The 26086-nt window shown below is 36.0% G+C and overlaps 1 protein-coding gene across 8 annotated transcripts in view; it reads left to right on the forward strand.

The window, feature by feature from the left end:
- The first annotated feature begins 159 nt into the window (after nt 1-159).
- Nucleotides 160-26086, forward strand: part of ena (enabled) — a 49630-nt gene continuing 23703 nt past the window's right edge. For 4 of the 8 annotated variants that reach the window (XM_053764974.2, XM_053764975.2, XM_053764973.2 and 1 more), the window contains exon 1: nt 15690-15933. Coding sequence is in view for 1 of the 8 variants with exons in the window: in XM_053764982.2 (XP_053620957.1) it covers nt 554-558 (5 nt within the window). In the remaining 7 variants the exon portion in view is untranslated. Of the gene's footprint in view, nt 559-15680; nt 15934-26086 lie in introns of those variants that run through there. The other 4 variants (XM_053764981.2, XM_053764977.2, XM_053764982.2 and 1 more) reach the window with 3 other exon arrangements.

The following is a 26086-nucleotide window of genomic DNA, read 5'->3' on the forward strand; positions in this document are numbered from 1 at the left end:
ATGCAGATGTCTCAAAACTACAACAGATGGCGTTAGCAGTAACAATTTTGATAATTTTCTGCAAGGCTATTGGTGGTAAGCGGGTTAATATTATACGACCAAATATGGGAGGACTCGAATAAGGACGAAAATAATTGTAGGTAGTTCCTAATCGCAGTTTCGGATGCTTTGCCTCCTCTTTCGGACTAAAGTTTTCTTATCAACTTATGGATAATGTGAGTTTGATTCATTAAAATGTGCTCACATGTTTGAACTGGAACTGTCTGTCTGCAATCACCGGTTCAATGATCCATTTATTTTCATTCGGTTGTCTCGGTGCGGTGCTAGGCTAGCTAGCGTCCTCTCACTCACTACTTTCCGAAATTGGGAATAGGGACGAAAAAGTGTTTTTGACAAAAATGGCTACCCTACGAAGTGTCCCAGATGTGTACGCCAGTCGATAATACGGAAATGTCCGTTTGTGTCTGTGAAAATATGCCTTTTATAAGTGAACTATTGTGTGTTGTGCATTAACGCAATCGGATTGATCTCGAGAAAGGATACAATCATCAAAATGAGGTAGGTACACTTGAGTTCATCGTACGAGCTTTGCTTAGCAAAACAAATAAATAATTATAGTTTAAATGGTACACGCGCTGATCTATTTTCGACCTGAGATTATTTACTGCATCGCCGAGCATCTGTTTTGCGCCCCACGGTGTTTTTATCGTCTAAAAGAAACGTAAACATGAGAGTAAGGCGGATGTAACAGTTCATCGATTATTTGATTACAATCGCAATTAAGCCGATTTATGAATGACAATGAGAGAAAAAGTAATGTAAATATACCGCCTTTTTGTTCTATCGAGCCGTATTGTAGTAAATAAGATTAGTTTCTTGTAGATATTGATTTTTTCGCCGCGAACCTTTTGTGTCCCCCACGTTGATTTGCGGCATATTTGAGTGGTTAAAATAACTTCGGAAAGCTATTTAGTCGCGACCTTGGTTCGTTCCAACATTAATTTATTGAAATTGCCCCATTTACGCATCTGTGGGGGTACGCATATTAGTCACTTTTGTTGGAAATGGGGTGACCAAGTCCACCCTACACAGGGGAATTTATTCGTTCTAATTTCATCGAACCGGATGACTAATAAGCACATCCCTAGGGTTATTTACATTTTTAATCCTCGTAAGTAATTGTTTGACAAAGTTTTCCATTTTATCCTTATCTGTTGGTATGCCGATAAGATAGTTACAATTATGATTCAATAATAAATCATTGGTGTGGATAATTCATTGAAGAACAACAAAAATGAAATAAAACTTAACTTTACGAAAAGCATTTTTTTTCCTCTAAAATCTAAATTTATTCACTGTTATTATTTTTGAAAATATATAATTGTCTGTGAAATGTTTAACCTGTAAGCTACTTTGTTTATTTGCCGTCGGTGATATGAATTTACGAAATAATTTCACTCTATTTGTGTCCTGAAATTTATCCCTTGTCAAGAACTCTAAAAAAAAAATTTTAAAGGACAATTTTTATAGTCCATTGTATGTTTTTGTATAATATGCCCTTTGAAGAAAGTATACCTACCTATAGCTTACCTACTTAGGTCGTCAAATTTTAAATTGCTTTGAAAGTTTATTGTATCTGCTTATCTAACAGTCTAAGTAATCCTATTTTGTTATCAAAAACATCTTCACTCCACATGAAATTTCATTAAGTAGGTGTTGATAGTAGAATTGACATACAAACAGACAGATCCCAAGAAAATAAGCATTTATTTGTCCTATAAAGGACATTTTTTCCTAAATATCGCCTAGTCAAAGCCTAAGAAAAATCGTAACATTTCTATCAAATAGTGTAGCTTGAGATTTGAACAAACTCAATAATAAAATAATTTATATTAATTTGCATGCTATTTTTATGGCTAGAGGTTCTTAAATGCAACGTACCAGCCATGTATATCAAATTGTACCCTATTTAGGGAAAGTAAATAATTTTTGATTTTTTGAGAATGTTGTGTGGCAGTGACAACATTCTCAAAAACACTCAATACAAAATAAAATTTTTTATTGAGCTGATTCCAGTCAACACAAAATAAAATAAAAAAATGTACAAATGATGGATGGACAAATGGTTAACGCCACTCTATCAGTCAACTATCAAACAAACTAAAAGTGCATTTAATAAATAGAAAATTTTATTAATATCTATTGGAAAAACCCACAACAAAACTGTAACAACAGTAAACCGTAACCGTACAGTTTTAAAGATCTAAACATACATAGGGACAGACAGCGGGAAGCGACTTTGTTTTATATAATGTAGTAATATATAAGTTTAAAGTAGAAATAAAAAAACGGTAGCCCATAAGCAAGGTAACTTGCTTCAATTTAGTGAGGACCTTACAAATTTTAAATCTAGGTCGACGAAGTCACTATTTCCAAGAATGCTCTGTCATTAGTATGAATGATGTCGCTGTTATTATAAACAAGGCAGGTCAATCAATTATTTTTTATTAGGTATATTATTTTTTCTTTATCATTATTTTTCGCAGTCTTCAAATATACATATGTATATTTAATGTTAATCTTGGACTTGCTTAATCCATGCCAATCTGTCACTTCGAGTTCGAGTTCTGTTATGCATTATAATTTTCATTGGGGTATAACAATAAATTTATTTTCCTTGTTGACCACATTGTGCCAAAGTCAATAGGAATAAAGGTTGTAAATATATTTCCAATATATTACGCTGTCTTCCATACCTATTTTAGTGGAGGGGTCAACAGGTATTTATTTTTCTTATTGGCCCACATGTTGGCCAAGATATGACCAAGGAATTAATCCCGCCAAAATTAGCAGTATTTACAATTGGCAGGTGATTCAATGATTAATTAATGAGTAAAACGGAATATAAACCAGTTTTTGGCATAATATGAACGACGAGGACAGGTGTTTACATAAGTTTATAAGAGACACGAACATTTGCCCGCGGCTTCGACCACAGCTTTTCCCTACATAAAAAAATTAACCTCAACAAACTACACCAAAATTTTCCTTCGGAATCCCACTGTCTATTGTTGAAAACTCTATAAAACTCTTGTTTAATTTTTGAATTTGTCCTTTGCTTTATTTTATGTACAGACAGACAGACTATATTTTGTGATCATAAATACAAAAGTTTGGATGTGATTTTTCATTGAACCGTGAGCAAAAAAAGAATATTTTTTTTGTTGCAATTTTCAAAACAAATATCGAAATTCTGACAACAATGTAATGTCAAAACAAAACTTAATTAAGCTGGTTCCGGCCGGCAGCGGATGTAGAATTTGTGACAATTAGTGGGCTCACAGCACGCTGATCAAATTCGAAGGTCTTTTTTTAGGGTACCGTACCCGAGGGGTAAAACGGTACCCTATTACTAAGACTCAAAATAAAAAAAATAATAAAAAATAGAATAAAATAAATAATTAATGGATAATAAATAAACTTTTATTATCCTTGAATAATATCCATCCTCTACTGTCTAAACAAAAAGCTAAATCATAGAAAATGTCACGGTTTGATGCCGTCCCTTTCAATGATTAAGTCGATACGATTGAATGAAATCGATTAATTAATAGGTATCTAAATATTCATCGGAAGTGTGTATTAATTTCTTAGAATTTATTGATTTGAATTTTATTTCACAATGAGTCGTTTGCGCACGATTACCTCGACGCCATATTTTACTAACCTCTGTCTCTCTCATCGCAAAAAGAGGGATGTTATAAGTTTGACCGCTAAGTGTGTCTGTCTGTCTGTGTACGTGGCACCGTAGCTCATCAACGGGTGTACCGATATGGATGCGTTTTTTTTTATTTGATAGCTAATTTTTACCCTGTTGTTCTTAGATATGTTTGATCAAAATCGGTTCAGCCGTTCAAAAGTTGCAGCGAAATGAATATTGAAAATCGGGCGTAATTTGAATTAAAATTCAAATCATTTATTCAGAAATTTGACCTTCCCAGACACTTTTTCACGTCAATTTTTATATTAAATAGTTCTTTATTTCTCATAAGCTACAAACTACTGAGCGGTGTGGTGTTGTAAATGGTTAAGACGTGGTGGATCGAAAGGTCCCAGGTTCGAATCCTACTCGTGCCACATGAGTTTGTATACCAATATGACTCATGTATAGTAGTTTTCATCGTCCACCACTTGCTTCCGGTGAAGGAAAACATCGTGAGGAAACCTGCACACTGGTTGATTCTTATTAACTTGTGTGGGAAATGGAGAAGGCAATGGCAAACCACTCCATTAATAATACCAAGAAAGTTGTTGTGTGTGTTTCAACTACTGGCATTTCGGAACGACCACTTCTGTGAAGAAATGCCGAAAGAAACTCATTCGAACAGTGTTGGTCCCTATCATGCCAGAAGGACATTGCCGGCATGCCCGGTTATTTCCTCGGATATTTGTCGTTGGAGTCCAGAGTCTGCTTTCCTAATATTTCCAGAGCTCGAGTATATACACGCAATGGGTGATTCTCCACTTCATTGCAAAAAAATATGTGACATAAAAACGACTAAAAAGATTTTTTCCAATTACATCGCAATTTTGAGAATAAACTGAGCAAATCTTCCATGCTAGTCTAAGAGATAGATGTGCCAGCTGCTTCTTCTCAAATTGTAAAAATCAATCAAGGGAAAATTGTTTAAACTGTAGATTTTTCTCATAACGATGGGTTAGCAACCTGTCACTGTTTAATCCCAATTAACGAAGAACGAGTTTCGCAACTCCTGGCTCTGTCTGTCCCGTAAAGAATAAAGTCATGTAATTTTTTAAAAAAATATTATTAATAATCCATACAGTGGACTTTGCGTCAATGAGTAACAAAATATATATACACACACACACACACACATATCCTCACAAACTTTAGCATTTATAATATTAGCAGGATTACTTTAACTTAAACTTAAGTACGTCACGACCCACTGCGCATCCAAGCTCCTAGCTACTTGAACCGTCGTCGCCGCGTCGACAGTCGACACACTCAACAAAGGTATAAAGATATATATGTATAGATATATATATATGCACAATTGCTATGTAGTTAGTATATTACGCAATAACGATGCCTTTGTTTAGGTATGTCCTTGAAAATTGGTACATATTTTCATGTCTTTTTACAGAAATACTAGCTGCGCCTCCGGGCTTCGCTCCCGTGGCAATTTCAGTATAAAAAGTACCCTATGTGTTATTCCAGGTTGTATTCTATCCGTGTACCAAATTTCATAAAATTCTGTCCTTTAGATTTTGCGTGAAAGCGTAACAAACATACAACGAACTTTCGCATTTATAAATTTAGTACGATACATTTTAAAAACAAACATTACCACATTTACAAATTAAATATGTTTGATTAATAAAATTATGAATATACATTGTGTCAATTTTTTTATTTTTGAAGTGAATAACTATTTGCCACATAAAGTCATACATAAACCAAAAGCACAAAATATAATATGTGTACTTGAAACTTCGGCAAACTCCACAAAGCTATGAAGATGGTTGCTATTGCCAGTGCTATTGTTATACATACATCTGGTCCTATTACGCAAAAAGGGCAACAATGCTCGATTACATGCATTATGCATGTACAGTCGCGCGCTGACGTTTTACTACTGGAATTATTGACCTAGCGAGCGAATTGGGCGAGGTCTATTAGTCAACTTGGGGCAAAAATATTTTTTTTGTATCGCGTATACGATATATCGAAACATATGTAGGTGTGTTTCGAACCGTTTTGGTCTGATTTTGATGAAATTTAAAAGGTATATAGGACCTGTCAATTGAATTTTTAAGATCGTGAGGCATAGGTCAAGTCGTTTTTGAAGAATTCAAAATTTTGTATAAACTCTTTAAAATTTTATTATGAACATCTAGATTTGTGTTGGCTCTAAAGGTCGATTTGATTGGACGTTTTCATTTTATTTGGGTAATGCGTATTATTGTAACAGACAATGTTAGTCATAGTGTAGCCATTCAATTTTGTGTTTAAAATGTGTGTGTGCGTGTGTGTGTGTGTTTCTTTATCACAGCGGTCGGCGAAAAAAACTTTAATTTGAAACAAAAATTGTTCATGTCATGTTATCGCTATGAATGACGCTTTACATCAGAATTTTCAAAACACCCTTCCCCTTGAAAAATAAACGACAATCTGTCGAATGCAAGCGGGTTGTTTGTTTTTTTAAAATTTTTTATGTAAAAAAATTGACATAAAAATTGCTATACGTATAGTGTACTAGTTTTTGCCCGCAACTTCCCACGGGAACAGTTATTTTTCCGGGTTGAAAAGTACCCTATGTCCTTCTCCATGCTTCAAACTATATGTATGCGAAATTTCAAGAAGATCAGTTAAGTAGACAGACCGTGAAGAGGGAACAAATAAACTTACTTTCGCATTTATAATACTAGTTGTTAGCAGCGAACATAGACCTCGCGAAATTTTTACAAAATTGTGAATATTTCAAGAACGACTTGACCGATTTTAATGACCCTCGAACTTAAAAATTCTATTGACCCTACATACCTTTTAAATTTATTCAAAATCAGACCAACAACGGTTCGAAAGTTATCGCGTTACAAACATACATACATACAAAAAATGTATTTTTGCTCCAAGTAAATGGTAGACCTCGCTCGCTCGGTCAATTAGATAGTATGCCTTTTGTTAATGAATTCTTGTTAATAATTTGTCGCCGAGACTGTACCATAAACATTTGTGTCTAGGTAGATCAAATGCAATGCGGATGCGCCAATCCGGTGGAGATCTTAGCTGCGATTACTGCGCCAGTCGCTGACCTATTTCCAGTTTATACTATCTACCCGCCCCGGCATCGCACAGGTGCAATATTATGCAAAAAATCCACTTGAATTACTCTATTTAAAAAAAAAAAAACATGTATTGTTATTAATATTGGATATTTTAATACATGGATCAGAGGAGGGTGGTACGCCAATAGAGGTCTATGCTTGGCATTGGGCACAAACACTCATTACTTTCTGCATAAATGTGGTTACATCAGTTGTTGTATACATTATATTGTCCATCATACAAGCCTAATCCGGCCATGCAAAAACATATTAACATAAAATAGGAATGATTGTTTACATGCAATAATTAATTACGTTATTATTTATCATAAAAATGTCAAATTTCAACAAATGTCAATTATGTTTGGGTCGATCAAAAAACTCTTTAACTGAATAAAAACATTGGTTACATAGCCACGTTTTCATTTCTCTTAAGTACTTCTTACGAGGCAGCAGTTGAAGGTCTTTGGGCAAGGAATTAAAGAACTTCCTGCACATAGCATAGCTGCCATTGTTATAAATACAAACTTGTATTTGGAATGCCATTGTGATACAAAGCGGCTGAAATTATGATGATGGTGAAAAAATATCAGCATCAAAATAATTGCATAGTTTTTAAATACTAAGCACACATCAGGGACGGACAGACCATCACTATCACTACACCTACTACCATTGCTATCACTACGTATATACTAAAAAACAAAATTCTCAGTCGCGTCTGTCTGTTTGTTCACGATAAACTAAAAAACTATCGTGCATAAAAAAATATTTTGCATACTAAATATTTTACTTTGACTTGAAAAAACATTATTCGTTTTCGACAAAATTTCAATAAATATAAATAAATAAATATATTAGGACAAATCACACAGATTGAGCTAGCCCCAAAGTAAGTTCGAGACTTGTGTTATGGGATGCTAGCTCGACGCTACTATATTTTATAACAAATACATATATAGATAAACATCCAAGACCCGAGCCAATCAGAAAAAGATCATTTTCCATCATGACCCGGTTCGAACCCGGGACCTCTCGGGTTCAGAGGCAAGCACTTTAACAATGCGCCACCGAGATCGTCAAATAATAAATTTGCCACTATTACAAATCCAACAGGATGTACCATGCCTATATCATCATAGACTAACGGTTATGTCCTGGCCGTATGACAAAGGCAATCATAATAATGCGATTGTCTATGGTTAGGTTGGTCGCTAAATTTGGGTAAGCTGTGGTATGCATATACATATATGTCCCACACGCTTAGTTGTTCGTTGTTATTTTTTTAACCCCCTTCGCAAAAAGAGGATTGTTATAAGTTTAACGTGCCTGTGTATCTGTCTGTGGCACCGTAGCTCCCATACGGATGAACCGATTTCGTTTAGTTTTTTTTTTTTTGTGTCATAGACAATTTTATTCCGAGTGTTCTTAGCCATGTTTCATGAAAATCTTTTCATCCGTAATTGTTCTTAATTGTTCTAATCCGTTAATTTGTCTAACAAATAAACTTGTATACTATGAAATGATGGTGAAAAGGTCGGATGACTAAACTGTGTACTAAATCGGTTTCGCGCTAAAATAAAACTAAATCGCCTTTGCAAATACTTGAGATGATGACTAACGGACAACTAAACATGTAAAGTATACGCAATTAGATCTGATTCATCGAAACAAAAGGGCGTGTAATGAGGAATGTTGCCTCGAACGTATTTATAGCAATTAAACTTTTAAGGTAATGTCTGTTTGAGTCACGTCGGAATGGTCCGCTGAAGGAGAAATTAGCGTTGATAATTCTAAAATCACGATCAATTTGTATTGTTTTTTTATGAAACTTTTCTTTTTTTTTTTTCATGTAACTTATTTCGCCGTTCAGCAGTTTCTGATTCTTTTTTTAACTTAAAAAAAAAACTTTTTTTTTTCTTTGACATGGGGAATAAATGAACGTTGTAAGTTGTTTTAAAAAGATTTGAAATTAAATGGAAAAAGAAGTAGAACAACATCAAATAAATGGTAGATGTATGCGTTGGGCAGAATGTGTAAAAAAAATATTTTTTTTAGTTAAAAAAAAATTGAATTAAGTATAACGTTGTAAGAAGGATTATGTATTTGCTATCAAATGAAAAAACAAGTAGGGGAAGGCCGAAAAAGGTTATATTCTACCCGTGTACCAAATTTCAAAACAATCAGTCCAGTAGATTTTGCGTGAAATAGTAACAAACATACACACAACCTCGCAATTTATAATATTAATAGTATGGTAGGATTATACGGATGACTAAACGGAATTAGGTAAAAATTATCTTGCAAGATTTGATTACAGACAGACAGACAGACTGAAACTAAAAATATAAGCTTGTCCAAATGAACAATTCTTCACACGTGACTGTAAATCTGAAATTGCAGGAGAATAAACAAGAAGAGTATAGGTATTTACATTCGACATCACATCAACCGAATAATGTTCGTTTCGAATTGGCCCCTATTACTGCGGCATAAAGATATTTGCAGGGTAACATGATATGCGGTCGACTGTACTCGATCGTTATCAGTGAGTTACGCGCAGACAGAACCGGGTCATCGCGTGTAGCTTATAGAGACAGGTACAGTCGGCAGCGCGTCAAGCTACCTCAACCTTTGCAAATTATATCCTACTAGCTGCGCCCTGGGTATTCGCTCCCTTGGGAATTTCGAGATAAAAAGCACCCATGTGTTATTCCAGGTTATATTCTACCCGTGTACCAAATTTCATAACAAATCGTCCAGTAGTTTTTGCGTGAAAGAGTAACAAACATACACACATACGTCCTCACAAACTTTCGCATTATATTAGTAGCATAGGATTACCGGTGCATAAAGTTGCATCGTCGACCGAGTCTTCGCAACGGAGCACAACTGAAAAATGGCGCATGACTCTTAGAGATGATAAAAAGTCGCAAAAAACCATGATCACACGACAAATCCAAACATCTGTTATGGTAACACAACACTAAACTAACCCATATGACGTTGTAATTCATGTGGAAAATGATGAAACCCTACCAATTTACGAAGTCACTAGAAAAAATACCTTCGCAAGCTGTTAGTATCATCTGTCCGGTTTTTTTTTATTTGTCTGACGGTCTATGTGTCTGTCTGTTATAAAATCTTGCAAGTTAAATGTCGCCTATTGCTGCTTGTACTACAGACAGAGTTGAAGCTTTCTACTACAGTGGCTTCAGTTTCCATGACAACGCATTATTACGACATGCATGACCTGATAATGTACAGGATCGGCTCGTGACCTTACGACCCAATTTAAATTATTTTTTTCCTGAATTTCTTTATTTTTACATTTATATAATTTGATTTTTTTCTTTTTTGGCCTGTGCCCAATATTAAAATTTTTCAAATCTCGTCCGAGCACACTCACTCAGTCACCCATTTGAAAATCAGCTCAGTGCTCCTAGTGGGTAGCGTCTTGTTCTATTATGTATTTTGTGGTAGCGTGTAGCTGAGCTGTAGACTATTTGTGCACTGCGCCACACAAATGCATGTCAGTTTTATTATATGTTTAGTGTAGTTAGTTTTTTTTATTATATAAATTGTTACAGCAGAACATCTAAGGTACCGAATACTTGGCATTGCGCTATTGATTGCTTGAAATTATTGGTCATGTGACCGAAGGGAGGGCGATATATAAAAAAATAAATATATTAGGACAAATCACACAGATTGAGCTAGCCCCAAAGCAAGTTTGAGACTTGTGTTATGTGATACTAACTCCGTTTATAACAAATACATATATAGATAAACATCCAAGATCCGGGCCAATCAGAAAAATATCATTTTCCATCATGACCCGACCGGGGATCGAACCCGGGACCTCTCGGTTCAGAGGCAAGCACTTTACCACTGCGCCACCGAGGTCGATAGTAGTCATCTTCTCTTATCCTCTTGTCAGTGGAGTATACGCCACGCTTACTATTCTCGACTTTGCTTTTAAGGTCTCGATACGACAAAACGTCTGCCTTGTACTTCAGTGTGTCATCGTGCCACAAAATCCGTTTCCATTTTTTCCTATTCTTCTTTCAAACACATAGTATAACTGCTGTCTCATGCACGTCGCCTTTGAAAATCAACCCGGCTCTAACCATATTATAACTAAGTGAACAATTCTGTATGTAGGGCACTGTTCGACTTAGGGGTTGCCATCTTTGTTTGGTACGCTACGTGTGCACTGCAAATGTTTCTTTTTCTTCTTCATAGTCGTATTCCTCATGGCTGAGGGTCGTGGTCATTACGTGGAATGAAACACACACAACAACTTCCTTGGCATTATTAATGGAGTGGTTTGACATTGCCTTCTCCATACTTTTCTTTTTAACACACGATAAATCGAATAGTTCAGTGGTTACACGTTAAATCCTAACTAATAATATTATAAATGCGAAAGTAAGTTTGTTAATTTATTTTGAAATTTTAAACACATGTGGTTTGAAGTATGGAGAAGGACATAGGGCACCTTTCATCCCGGAAAAGTAAATGTTCCGGTGAGAAATTCACGCGGGCGTAACCGTGGGCAAAAGCTTATCAAATCACAAAATTGTTGTAATTTTATGAATTACTTAGTGTAAATTACCTGTTACTACTTTATTGTTATGTAGATAATATGCTTCTCATTTATATAAATTTTTATACATCCACATTTAGCTTACATTTTTCTTTTAACACTCATGTTTTTTCAAATATTTTTTTCTTTCTTTTGATAACCGGGTCATAGTCAACCCTGGTCCCGACCCATTTCTGCGCTGCACCGGTTAATTTCCTGCGAGCTGCTACGCCATTAAAATTGAGATATTGATAGTGTACTGTCGGCCGCATGTCACGTTACTCCACGGATCTTATGCCGCGGTAATAGGGGCGAGTTTGCTATGAACTATGAGTTTTATGATAGGGACCAACACTGTTTAAATTAGTTTCTTTCGGCATTTCTTCTCAGCAGTGGTCGTTCCGAAATGCCATTAGTTTGTAACTTGTGGGAAATAACTATAAATGTAAAAATTGACGAGAAAAAGTGCCTGTGAAGGTCTAATTTCTGAATTATAAATGATTTGAATTTGAACTTGGGTAGGTTGGTGATATTGACTTGAGGCGTGTGGTTTTCTAGAATATACCACTCCAGTCGTACACGGCGACTTAAATACACGCCTATAGAGAGGCGATAGTATTCCCAATGAGTGCTAACGTCAAGCAAGTTGAGAATTCTCAATTTTTTATAATTGTGTTATTGCTTTTACGCTGACCCCGCGGCGTCACGGCCTCGAAAGCAACTGGGAACATGCGGAGAGGTGTTGAATTAAGGGTTCCTTTTTTTTTAGCTACGGTACCCTAAAACATTTTAAATGAAATTAGATGAAATTGCTAATAATAATGACATGAAAAAATTCTGGAATCGAGCGGGAATTGAAACAACCTATATATAATCATCTCATTATTATCAAAATTAGTTAAAAAGCATCTATAACAAAACCATTTAAATCTTAAGTTGTTGAAATTTGATGGCCAGTGAAAAATTTAAATGAGTTGTGGTTACTAGATGAGTCTTATCGAGAGTGTCGACTCGCGAAAAGGATTTACACAAGCCACCAACGCCTGAGCACTTTGCTGGAGCAAAGAATTTATTTCAGAATTCTGTTGCTTGCATTATTCTTGCAGGCGTTTATATTTTAAAGCAATTTATTTTATCTTTGTACATAAAATAGCATTTATTTATTGCGGCGAAATAAAGATACAAATTTATGCAAGATTACATAACATAAACATAATCTCGCCTTTATAATATTAGTGTGAATATGACAAATGCGTTAAGTATGGATGGATGCCAAAGTTCGAATGTGAGTGAGACAGTGTGCGAGGTTGTTACTCAATTTTGAAATGAAATTTGAGGAAATTATAGGGTACTATTTATCCCGAAATTCGGGTGCGAAAATCCGGGCAATTTAAATAAAATATGTGCGAAAAACATTTTTTTCGTAATCTCAATAATGTTTTTTGTACAGTACATAATGATCCTTAGGTACATATTAAAAAACAAGGTCCTCTGTCGCGTCTGTTTGTCTGTCTGTTCGCGATAAACTCAACAATGACTGCACGGATTTTCATGCCGTTTTCACCAATAGTTTATTATGTTTTAACCCGAGCGAAGTTATATCTTAAGCATAGAAGACACTGTCTTATCGAGTTGACCCAAATACTTGTTACAATGCTTTTTACGATCGCATTTTGAACTTTAATGTCTTAGCAATAGGGTCTGTTAAAATAATCGAGTGTCGTTTAGAGATAGCTTAATCAGTCAAACAATTATGAATGTTTAAGAAGATAGTAAGTTATTGTTTTAAACTTTTATCTGCAAAGATGACCATAAAAATATGAGGATTATTAAGAGTGTACCGAGCGGCGCACACTATGCGCCACCATCAATATTTTTATCAATTACTTTTAAACAGAGGCAAATTTTAAAATTCTGGCTCGGCCCAATTATGGCACTCTTAACCAATAGAAAACCGAACTGATTTTTAATTGGATGCCTCTATGATACACCTCACAAATATAGAATCACTAGCTGCGCCCCGGGGCTTCGCTCCCGTGGGAATTTCGGGATAAAAAGTTTCCTATGTGTTATTCCAGGTTATATTCTATCTAAAATTTTATAACAATTCAATAACGTCCAGTAGATTTTGCATGAAAGAGTTAGAAACATACTCACATACATTCTCACAAATTTCGCATTTTAATAGGTACTAGTTGTTCGCCGAGAACTTAAACCTCGCGAACACATTACATTTTTGATGAGTTTTTACAAAATTGTGAATATTTCAAAAACGACTTAATCTATTTTGATGCCTCGCGAACAAACATATATACATACATACATAAAAAATATATATATTTTTGCCCCAAGTTGATTTTCTTGATCAATTAAGTAGGATTAATGAAAATATCACTTTATTATCCAAAGTATTTGCCAAGATAAAACAGAAACAATTTCGGTCCCCTATTCTTTTTTTAAATTTAATTTAATACAAACTGTTTGTTCTTTTGTTTATTGTATTTTTATTTATATTTGACGACCTCGGTGGCGAAGTGGTAAAGTGCTTGCCTCTGGTCCCGGGTTCGACCAGTCGGGTCATGATGGAAAATGATCTTTTTCTGATTGGCCAGGGTCTTGGATGTTTATCTGTATATGTATTTGTTATCAAATATAGTATCGTTGAGTTAGTATCCCGTAACACAAGTCTCGAACTTACTTTGGGGCTAGCTCAATCTGTATGATTTGTCTTAATATATTTATTTATTTTATTTATTTATTGTCATTCCCCGGCTAAATCACGAAGTGTGGCCACAACTAGATCTTGGCTAGACCTAAGAGCAGCTGATCTTCGATCTGTTTACACCTAGATGTGTGTCGTACTTAACTTCACCCAAATGCAATTGGTCGCAATAAAGCAAAACATATCCACATATTAAGTACTATGTTTTATAAAATTACTCGTAGATATGTCATATTACCGCAGATTTATAAGATCCATCTCAATAAACTGTATTCAGTGTCAACTGTTATGTAATGCATGGATGTGCAAGAAGTGCAGAAGTGGCACTTGTTTGAAGATATCGCTATACGTGCCTATTTTTGCGGTGGAGTCTAATGCTTAGTACCATGACGCGTATTATCATAATATTTTTTTTGTCAATAAAGTGTAATAAATAAATAAAAAATAACTTTTTAAATTTACTTTAATTTCCAAAAATACACTTGTGTCTGTCATAAATATAGTAAACCACACTTCCATGCTAATATTATAAATGTGATCGTCTGTTTGACTGTCACGTATTCAACGCTAATTAAACCGCGGGGCCGCTTTTAATGAAATTTGGAATAATACCCGAGGTACACCTTGGGCGGATCTGCGGGCAATAGCTAGTAACATATAAAATATATACATATAATAGGATTGAAATCAACTAAAGAACACTGTCCACATAAATATTCGAACAACAAAATTTTCAACATGATTTGGGATTCAGGATTGAACATTGCAAAGCTTGGGATTTCATTACTTCTGACATCAGCTCGGAATAGTTTGGAGATAAATAGCTTTCATTTAAACTGTAATAACGTCATATACATTTCACGGATTTGGTAAGAGTTACAAAATGTCACAATTAATAAATTTGATTTGATTATACGTCAAAGTCAAAATATATTCAAATCACGGCCAATTGTCACGTGACATTTAATAAATGCTCAAAGCTTGAATTTGAATTTGAGCTTGAAAGACTACGAGAGAATTGTTTTAAGAAACTCCTACCATATTGACTCTTGTCATGTCAAAAGGTTTTTTAATAACCTTGTATTATAACGTCCGAAACGAAAATGTTTAGACACGTTTATTTACAACGTAGTTAGCGATAAATATAATAAGATATATTATTTCTATTATCATTGCAGTTCTTCTATGTTATTTGCTTTACGCTTTATTTCGCAAATTATAATTGGCCGTATCTCATTTTGTTATGTTGATATATGCTATCAGCATTGTTTATCTAATCCGCGTAGAAACGTAAATTTTAACTTAGTAAACATTAACGACCTATTATTAATAACAATCGTAATAATTCGTCAATAATCCTCCCTGAGACACAACAGCATAGGCATTAAACAAATCAGTCTGGCATTGTATAATCATTCGCAAGATTTACAAAACAATTTAACAGCTGACACCGATAGACATCTACACGTCTCTTTCGTCGCGATATCGTAGTCTCTTTCGCGCGCAATGTTTACAGTTCAGTCGGCCTTACTCTAGTTGCAGTGTCGATGTCGCCCCGCGCGCTCGCGCATCGATCAATGATCTATAGATATTTTTTTTGTCGTGATACGCTGACAAAGGGCCATTGTTACGTGCATAACAAGTGTCATGTCAATTGCATTCAGTGTGTGTTGTTTATTAAATCTAATTATGAATATTTCATGCGTCAAGTGATCGTGTTTTTTTTTTTTGACAAATTGATACATACATATATTTGTTTTGTGGAGTTTTGGTAAATTGAAGCAGTTTTTTTTTTTCACTCTAAGGCTGTGGTGGCAAAAAATACATTTCTGGTGTGAGGTACCAGAAATGTATTTTTTGCCTGCAGCTTCGCCCGCGTTAATTTCATTTTACTTCGCTAATAACTTATTATTGTCAACATCTCGGCTTCTAAGCAACGCATCGCGATGAAACCTATATTATAGATTTTAAATTAGACGATCCCCTATACAGCTTTACAGCTCTGAGATGACAACCACTCATCTAATAGTTTTTGCATGATGCGCGAACAAACTAACATACAGACAAAAAATCAAAAAAAATCTTTTGGCTTCTATTAGTCTCATTAAAACCCTGTATAATTATTTTTCTTTAATATCTCCTGTGTACAGACAGACATAGCCTACTTACAGTTTTATTATATGTATAGACCAGCTGCCCGACCCGGCTTCGCTCGGGTAAAACTTTCTCAAATCACCCTATATATAGATAATCAGATTTAATAATTGAACTTCAGGATTCGAACCATCAACAGTAACAACGTGAATTCAATGGCGTTTACCGCTTAGCTGTCTCCTCATATCTTTAGTTGACGAAATTTTGAATGGGATTATTCGTTATTCCTTTTCACCCTCATTTAACTACCCTAAAGGTAAAATTTTAAGAAATCCTGAAACACAACTTTCATTATTTTTTTTGCATAGCATTTATGCCAGTTTTCAAGTAGATCAGTAAAGATTTTTGTTATTTTTAATCAAACTTTACCCCCAATTTTTACCCCTTTTTGGGGGTTGAATTATGAAAATTCCTTTCTTATCTGAGCACGTAATGACCTAAAACTATTGTCCAATTTTCGCGTTTATAACTTTTATGATTTAGACTGGGCATTGATTAGTAAAAACCTCTTCTTTTATACGTATTATTAAAAGATGATTTTGACGTTTATTATTAGGTAAGTCTTCAATAATTTACATTCTGAAGTCACAGTTGGAGAAGCGGTGGTTGTCAATTGGTTAAGACTAATATATTATACATGTAAATATACATAAATATATATATATTTATTGTAATACATGGAGTATTAGATACCTCTAACACACAGGATAAGTAGGTATTTTCCTTATTTGCATATGTAATGCTACTAATTATAGTAACTATATCACTGTTAATGGAATAATTAAAAGCAGTTTATTTAGTAAGAAAATTTTATTGAAATAGATTCCCGATCGTGACCAGAAGGCCTACCGCGAAACATATAAACACGTAGTCTCCATTTCCTACATCGTGTACGCATCGTGTGAAAGAGAGAACGCAACGTGTGGACGCAATGTCGTGCTACGTGTTTTGTGTTTCACGGTAGTCCCCCTGAATGTTTATTTCGCGTTATTAAAAAATTTGTTAAAAAATGTTTATTTAACATCCTTTGCTCCTAACAAACACTTTTTACAATGGAAATGTGTGAAATTCCTTCGCATATTTCTTAATTACAGACACCAGTAGTAGCAGGTGAAAGTAATTAAAACGATGTTCTTTAAATTAAAGTAGTTGTTCGCCTCGAACTTAGACCTCGCGAACACAATAAATTTTTGATGAGTTTTTACAAAATTGTGACTGTTTCAAAAATGACTTAACCGATTTTGATGGCCCACGAACTTCAAAATTCTATTGGCAGGTCCTACATATATTTTTAGTTTCATCAAAATCAGACCAAACGGTTCGAAAGTTATCGCGTTGCAAACATACATACAAAAAATTTATTTTTGCCCCAGGTTGACTTGTAGATCTCGCTCGCTTGGTCAATTATATGGGATCTTAAAGTGTGATCAGAGGAGCCCTAGGGCTCCAAATCAGTTGGATTGGGCTCCAAAAAAAAAACATACATATTGGTCATATTGAAAATAAATAAGTATTTTTTACAAAAATATTATTTAAGACACAAGCTTTTATTGTTGTTAGAGAGATCTTATTGCATTCAATGTGAGACAAAAATAAATATATTAGGACAAATCACACAGGTTGAGCTAGCCCCAAAGTAAGTTCTAGACTTGTGGCATGGGATACTAAGTCAACGATACTATATTCAATAACATATACTTATTAGATAAACATCCAAGACCCGGGCCAATTAGAGAAATAGTATTTTCCATCATGACCCGACCGGGGATCGAACCCGGGACCACTCGGCTCAGAGGCAAGCACTTTACCACTGCGCCACCGAGGTCGTCAAAAAAATATGTTCGCGTAGTAAACCGTTGAGAAGTTCTCACGTCTGGGGTCGTTTCCGGGTGTATTATCAGGCCACGCTTATCATAATAATGCATTGTCAACCAAACTGAACGTGTGTACAAAATTTCAGCTCAATCGGTTGAAGATATCTGCTTCAAAATTGAGTTACAAGATTCCACCCGAACATAGGATAGGGCTATGCCCTTATCCTATGCTCGAGTGGAATCTTGTTTATAGTAAACGTTATATATAAAATCTTGTAAAAACGCCCCGATGTTTCAGTCTGTACAGAGGTTGTTCAAAGATTGTGCTTGTACACAATCTATTAATTAACATCCATATCCTCACATATTATGAAAAGTCCTCTGCCAAGCTTGTCTGTCTGTTCGCGATAAACTCAAAAACTACTGAACTTGAACTTGATTCCTGAGGAATGTATATATAGGTAGGTATATAATTTATTATGTTTTTACCCGAGCGAAGTCGGGACGGGTCGCTATTATGAACAAACCAATATCAATGTGACCTCATAATAAAGCGAGACGGAGTTTCCTTATCAAGAACAAATATTGAAATAACACATAAAATTAAATTAATTGTTATGAAAACATGTAGTACCTATTTGTGTAGCAATGTCATTTGATTTCTCATCTGAGCGTATTTTCGGTTTCTTTCTCAAATCAAATCATTTATACAGAAATTAGGGCTTCACAGACACTTTTTCACGTCATATTCTATATTAAATGATATTTACCAAAGCTACAAACAAACTACTTGCATTTCGGAACGACCACTGCTGAGAAGAAATGCCAAAAGAAACTCATTCAAACAGTGTTGGTCCCTGTCATGCCAGAAGGGCTTACCTTTTTTTAAATATAAATGAGCCGTTGAGCTTAGGAGACAGGGCCCGCCTTCCTACTTTTTCCTCGTCTACGTCGCACTATCGTCGGCATCCCTAGTTGTCAGACCATTGGCACGCATATCATCCTTGACGACATCAAGTCAGCTCAAGTCAGAGCACTTCTTGGGTTTACCTTCTGCCAAGGCCGGGCGGCAGCGGCATAGATAGATTTGTTGACCAAATAATTTGCTGTTTTACGTAAGACGTGGCCTTTATTCCCCTATAACAGGGGTGAGTTTGCAATTAAGTTTTATACGTCACAGCAGAACGTATCGCACTGTCCTACTAGTACTAGTATTATAAATGCGAAAGTTTGTGAGGATGTGTGTATGTATGTATGTATGTTTGTTACTGTTTCACGCAAAATCTACGGGACGGATTGTAATAAAATTTGGTACACGGGTAGAATATAACCTGGAATATACAAAAGGTACTTTTTATATCGAAATTCCCACGGGAGCGAAGCCCCGGGGCGCAGCTAATACCAAATAATTTTACATCAGTCTAATTATACCTATGTTGGACAAATTAATTTTTGACAAAAAAAAGTGTCTGATTTGACTTGTCGCAAAGTAGCCAATTCGTAGTATCAACACAGCATGACACGAAGAATTAGGGTGAAGAATGTATACGGATCTGCCTGTAACAAACATACTAATATCTGTTATCATATATCTTATACGACGCGATAAGGAGTTAAAAAATTCTCTCGTTATATTTTTATTTTGTCAATCATATTTTATATATCTATTTTGATTTTTATCGGCGATCAAAATGATAACATGTTTCTGTGCACATACATTTTTAATCATGTATTTTTTTAATTAACTAATAAATATAATAATTAACTAATTATATATGTACACAACTCTCTTGGGTGAACCTTAAAATATTGAACATTCACCTGTGATTTTACACCTGCCGCCTGCCTGACTTCATCCCTCCTTAGGAGTGCTACTGTTGCCTATCAGCGTAATAATAATGTATTCAGAAATTACACCTTCAAAGGCACATGATGAATTAAAGCTGCTATTAGCATTACTGTCGAACGCTAGTAATGTTGGAAGTATGACAAGTAGCTCATAACCCGGTAACACTTAGCCGCTAATACGCGTGGGTACAGACAGACATACATACATACAATGGCAATTTGTATTTCCCACGTTGAGGAATTTGAAAAGTATGCATTCAAAAGCTATTAGATTGTGTTGTGTTAAATCGTTCGCAGATGGGAGATAGATGACTTTGGAAATATGGTTGATTGATATGATAAGTGAAACGGTCAAGTGTGAGTTTGTCTTCGCTTGGAATAGAGTTTATTCAGGCCACGAAAGTCCGTTTAGTCAACATTGACCACATTGTATTATAGAAAACTAATAGGTATTTCTATTAAATTTGTTTTCTATTGTGGTTGTGGAGGCCCGAAGACCGCGGTCAGCGTAAAATAAACCCTTAAATTTTTGTGTGATATTACAAGCGGCCGCCTGCGTAACATCAACCCTCTTTGGGAATGCTGTTGGTTCCTAACAGCTGCCTAGGCTGTGTCCCTTACTCGCCTCGTACGACATCCACGGGAGGATATTAAGTGGTCGTTTCCTCGGGCGTCTGGCCAGAATCTATAGATTCTATGCGTCCATTATTACAAGGTATTTCTTAATGACTTCCCACTACCGTTCAAACCTCATCAAATTCTCGATTCTCCGCGGGCGAAAGCATATCTGTATCATCAGCGTGCCATGAGATTATCACCCTTATAACCAGAAGTGATGGTTGTCATGATGGCGATGTTATTGCGACGACGTCGTATATGCCATAAGAAAATCACCCTTATCTCTAAGTTCTATCGTTCTATTGTGACATTAATTTTGGTGCGGGATTAACGTCCTTATTGCTAAGGCTTAAGGTCGTTATTGTAATAAATATGTATCGCCAAGGGATGCGGCCGCGCGGAACTGAACGCGCAATTGATAGGAATCAGCGGGTCAGTGTGAACTATTAGTAAGTGTAGCGACACATATCTCTCAAACACAACACAATAGCAACAACGCATCGCCGAAACAACTACCGTAATAGATAGTTTGCAATACTACGGGCAGATGTCGCTAATGGTTGGATTGACACGCCTGGATCGCGGTGTTGACATTAAGATTTAATGGATATATTTGAGCTTCAACGTGACAACGTCGATGCTGTACCCTAGACACCACACCATGTTCGGAAGGCTTTCCCTTTGCGACAGTTACTGTTAAGACTATAATCTCTTTCCCGCTACAGATGTATTTATTTGAACATATATATCCAGGATGATTAGGAACTTAGCTAAAAATGACAAAATTGCGAATTGCGTTTATCAATTCACCGCGTATCGCCTGCAAGGTTTTTTTTGTATTTGTTATCTCATTATGAATTCGTATAAATTGATATGAATTTGAGTATTTTTTTTTTCTAAATTTATAATGTTACTATTTACAATAAAAATGTCCAATTAGTTACATCAACGTCTACAATGTAATTAGATTTTCGTTGCCTTCCAGAGTTCGAAGTAGGGTCCGGCTCCATTGCTCCGTTGCGTCGACGCAGCGCGTTACCATGGTTTTCCTATGTTTTCACGTTGACGTGCGGAACACCACACAATTTTCCGTTTATCTGTTGACAACTGTGTAATACAAATCTGAAAATTTCTCCTCAGTAGATACATGATTAGTTGTCTCTCCGAAGAGTTATCTGTGCCGTTCAGACGTCAAGCAATTATGCAGTGCACGCATAAAGCTAATTGCACCAGTCCATTATTACCGCATTTTGGGTTAAGTATGATAACGGCGGTCATTACGGTACACAGATCAACAAAACAAGAAAAAATATGCTAAGGTACGACCGCGAGTGTGGAAATAGCGATTTGTCTATTTTCTTGTATTCGCGTGTGGTTCCGCCCTTAGAATAGGAGGATCACTCTTCCCTACCCTACCGTGGATGTCGTACGACACGACACATAGCCTAGACAATTGATATGCACATTGATATGCTCGACCGCCACCGCAGGGAAGATCTTCCCGCCATGCTTGGTGTTGCGCCTGGGGAACCGCACGGCTCCGACGGTGTCATGTCGGAGGTTGTATATATATGCTTCCAATCGAAAACGCACTGTCTGCGCGGTCTAGGCTTGTTAGCTTCTTGTAGTTAGTCGACCGTAGTGCCATCTATCCGTAGAATTCGTTGCGTTTGGTCCGCTTTTTACATCTGCGGCGTTGTGCATGTGGCGTGGTAGATGTCGCCACAAAACAATAGGGTTCCCAGAGAGGGTTGACGTTAAACAGGAGGCTCGTTTTAAGTTTTGACACAGTAAATAATATACGTGTTTGTATCATACGTATTAATGCATCTGACTGTATATAAATGCATTTATCAATGAAGCGGTGGTGGCCCAGTGGTTCCGCCTGTGATCGAAAGGTCCCAGGTTCGAATTATACTCGCACCACATGAGTTTGTATACCAAACTTACTCGTGTATTAGCAGTTTTCATTTTCATAGATCACCACTTGCTTCCGGTGAAGGAAAACATCGTGAAGAAACCAGCACATTGGTGGACAGTGCACTTGTGTGTATACGAATTCTACCTGCCACTAGATGACGTAGTAGATAGTCGTAAAAAGTAATGTCAGAGGCTTTCAGGCGACTTGAATAAATAAAATCTGATACCAGTGATGAAGTGGTGATGGTCTTATTGATATAAGCTTTTAACTTGTACCATATTTTTTTCTACGACATCGGCATAGCGGATTCGCCACAGTCCTAAGACTATATAGTCATTTCGTCAAGGCCAATGCTTGAACCTTTGTTGGAATACTTCAATTTTTGGTTTGTCGGGTGCATTGATCGGTTTACTTCCAGCGGTAATACATTTTTTTAAAGTCTGATTAATCGAACCCCGTTGGTTCGATTAATCAGGGAATGGTTCATGTCGTCCGATCGGTAAAACAGAGAAAGTCGGATCTTATAAAATCTAATTATATTAACATATTGATTAATTCCCGCGCGGCCAGATGTTATGCGATCCTTTTGTTGTTCAATTGTTTCTATTATCTCCAGTATTGTATGGAGTGTTATAAAGAAATCGCTGTAAGAAGCCTAATATTTAGCTCGGCTTTACATACTTTATTATATAGAGAAGCTATATAATAATTATTATTATTTATATAGAGAAACAAACACCTTTATCGAGACTTAACACTAGTTTTATTGACAGATATAGACTGAACATTTAGGGAGTAAACTAGGAAAAACGTATGTGAACACTACTAATATTGTAAATGCGTAACTATAGACGACCTCTGTGGCGCTGTGGTGGGGTGCTTACCACTGAGCCGAGAGGTCCCGGGTCCGATCCCCGGTCGAGTCATTGTGGAAAGTGATATTTTTCTGATTGGCCCGGGTCTTGGATGTTTATTTATATATGTATGTATTTGTTATAAAGTGTAGTATCGTTGAGTTTGTGTCCCATGGCACAGGTATCGAACTTGCTTTGGGGCTAGATCAGTCTGTGTGATATGTCCTAATATATTTATATGCGTGCATGTATGTTTGTTACTCTTTCACGCAAAATGATTTTTGGCACACGGGTAGAATATAATATGGTACTTTTATCCCGAAATTCCCAGGAGCGAATCCCCTAGACGCAACTAGTAACTTTCTAATGAAATTAATTACAGGCGAAAAAAACATTTAACATCATAAACATCATATCTTAATAGAAACTGCTCGTTAAAATGCCTCATCGACAGATTGTGTCACGAAAATAATAGACTATGTTCAGTTTAATAGAGCGGCCGATGAAAGCAACGGTAGCCATGCGAGACGACTTTTAGAGCATCGGTTTTAGCCGCGAATTAATGAGGTATGTGGTCTTCCGCCCTAAAATAGGACCACTCCATTTCCTGTCGTTTGGACAAAAACACAAAAAATCGCATCGTTTCGTTTTGATGTGAAAGAGGGACAAATATAATGTAGTATTCGTATGGATGTGGAAGACAAAGACAATGCCTCCGACGCTCAACGGCTGAGGAAGAAACCAGGAAAATGCTCAGATGAGATTACAAAATGCATAACATAAATTATTCAGAAATTAACGTAAATAAGTACCCGTAACGCGCGCTGCGTTATCTCTGTACGGCAATTGACGTCTTTTGGCCCAGAGTGTCGAATCTACTAACGATAAATCGTGTCTTAATTGATTGCGTGTTAATAAGAACTGCTAATAAGTCGTTAACATGACAATAAGGAGCTATTTATTATTTGTAAAGCAATTTTGGCTTAATGTTAGCAGTATAGAGACCCAGAAACCATCACGGTAGAATATTTGTGTGTATATTACTTACCTCACTATACTTTGCAAAATATAACTTAATCCTAATGACAGATGTCGAATAGTTATGACAGATGAAAATAATACATCTGTCTCTGTCGCTCTCATTTCGAATGACCTCAAGTTAAATGTAACAAAGGAGAAGTCACTAGCTTTTACCCGCGGCTTCGCCCACGTAACCACGGGAACAGTTATTTTACCGGGATGAAAGGTACCCTATGTCCCTCTGCATACTTCAAATTACACGTATGCAAAATTTCAAGATTAGTTGAGTAGATAGAGCATGAAGAAGTAACAAACAATATTACTATAATGTTTTAGTTAGGATATTAACATTCCTATATAATTTCTCTACTTGTTACTGAGAAGTCAGTAATCAGTGCGCCATTACAACCGTCTCGCTCTAGCCCAACGCAAATATGACGCCGTCTCGCTCGCACACCAACAGCCCTAGCCGGATGCAGAGGTGACGGGAAGAGACCAATCAAGGAATGTCATTGGTCGGCAATTAATGTACTTGTGCTACTTGTAATATTAATGTCGATTTGTCTGGGGATGAATAAAATACAAGAAGCCTTAAGACTGCGCTTACCCGCACATTGCGTCACGCTTTTATCATTTTTTTTTTTTTTTATAAATCTCACTTCTCATAAGACGACGACCTTTCAGAGTACGTCGTTTTTTAAGATCTAGTACGTAAGATCGCTCTGGACACGGCGACTAAGGAATAAAAAGCCTGGATACAGGCTTTTTATCCCTTACCACACCATGCACGGCATCCAAATCTACTATATGTATAGGTAGCCGGCCATCGGATTACATTTGTTTATTAATTGTATCGATTCCTCGCGATCGACGGATTAAAATCCTAAACTTAATCCTAATATTGTAAACGCGAAAGTAAGTTTGTTTGTTACCTCTTCACGATCTATATATCTCAACCAAATCTTCTTGAAATTTTGCACACATGTAGTTTGAAGTAAGGAGAAGGACATAGGGACGTCCATACCGGAAAATTAACGCGGACGCAGTTGGTATATAATAATTCGTCATAGGAAGCAAATAAATGTTTATAACATAAAATGTTTTTCAACGTATTCCACACAAAGCGTGTCTTCCCGCAACAGTTTATCGGTTGCAACATAAACATCCGCATGTGTTGCAGTTGTGATAAAAAAATATGAGTGTAACACAGAGATAAACGGGCAAACTTTGACATCGCCCTTGGTTACACGTGGTAACTATGTATAGTTTGTGTATACATGGTTACCACGAAACTAAATGTAACTAACTTAATAATTTTGGTTTTTGTGATCAAATAAAAAACTTTTATAAAAAGTGTCTGTAACAAACATAACACAATATAATTTTCTCAAAATACAAAATGTATAGTTGGTAAAACTTTAAAGAATTCTTTTTTATTTAAATTGATCCTATTTTTTTTTTACTTTATTATAGTTTTTAACCACTAATAGTTCTTAACAATTGGCCGCTCGACCATCAGTCGAGATTTGTAGCCGACCTGGACCACTGTCATTTTTAGGAAATGGTTTACTCGACCAACGGACGAGATTTTTATGATCGCCAACCCAATTCTTTAATTTTACATCTTTTCAGATTTCATCGCTCTCTAACGAAGTATCTGATGGCGTCATCGTTGCATGTGTTGAATAGGGTTAA

The sequence above is a fragment of the Plodia interpunctella genome, chromosome 26 (genome assembly GCF_027563975.2).
Source record: "Plodia interpunctella isolate USDA-ARS_2022_Savannah chromosome 26, ilPloInte3.2, whole genome shotgun sequence".
NCBI classification, from domain to species: domain Eukaryota; kingdom Metazoa; phylum Arthropoda; class Insecta; order Lepidoptera; family Pyralidae; genus Plodia; species Plodia interpunctella.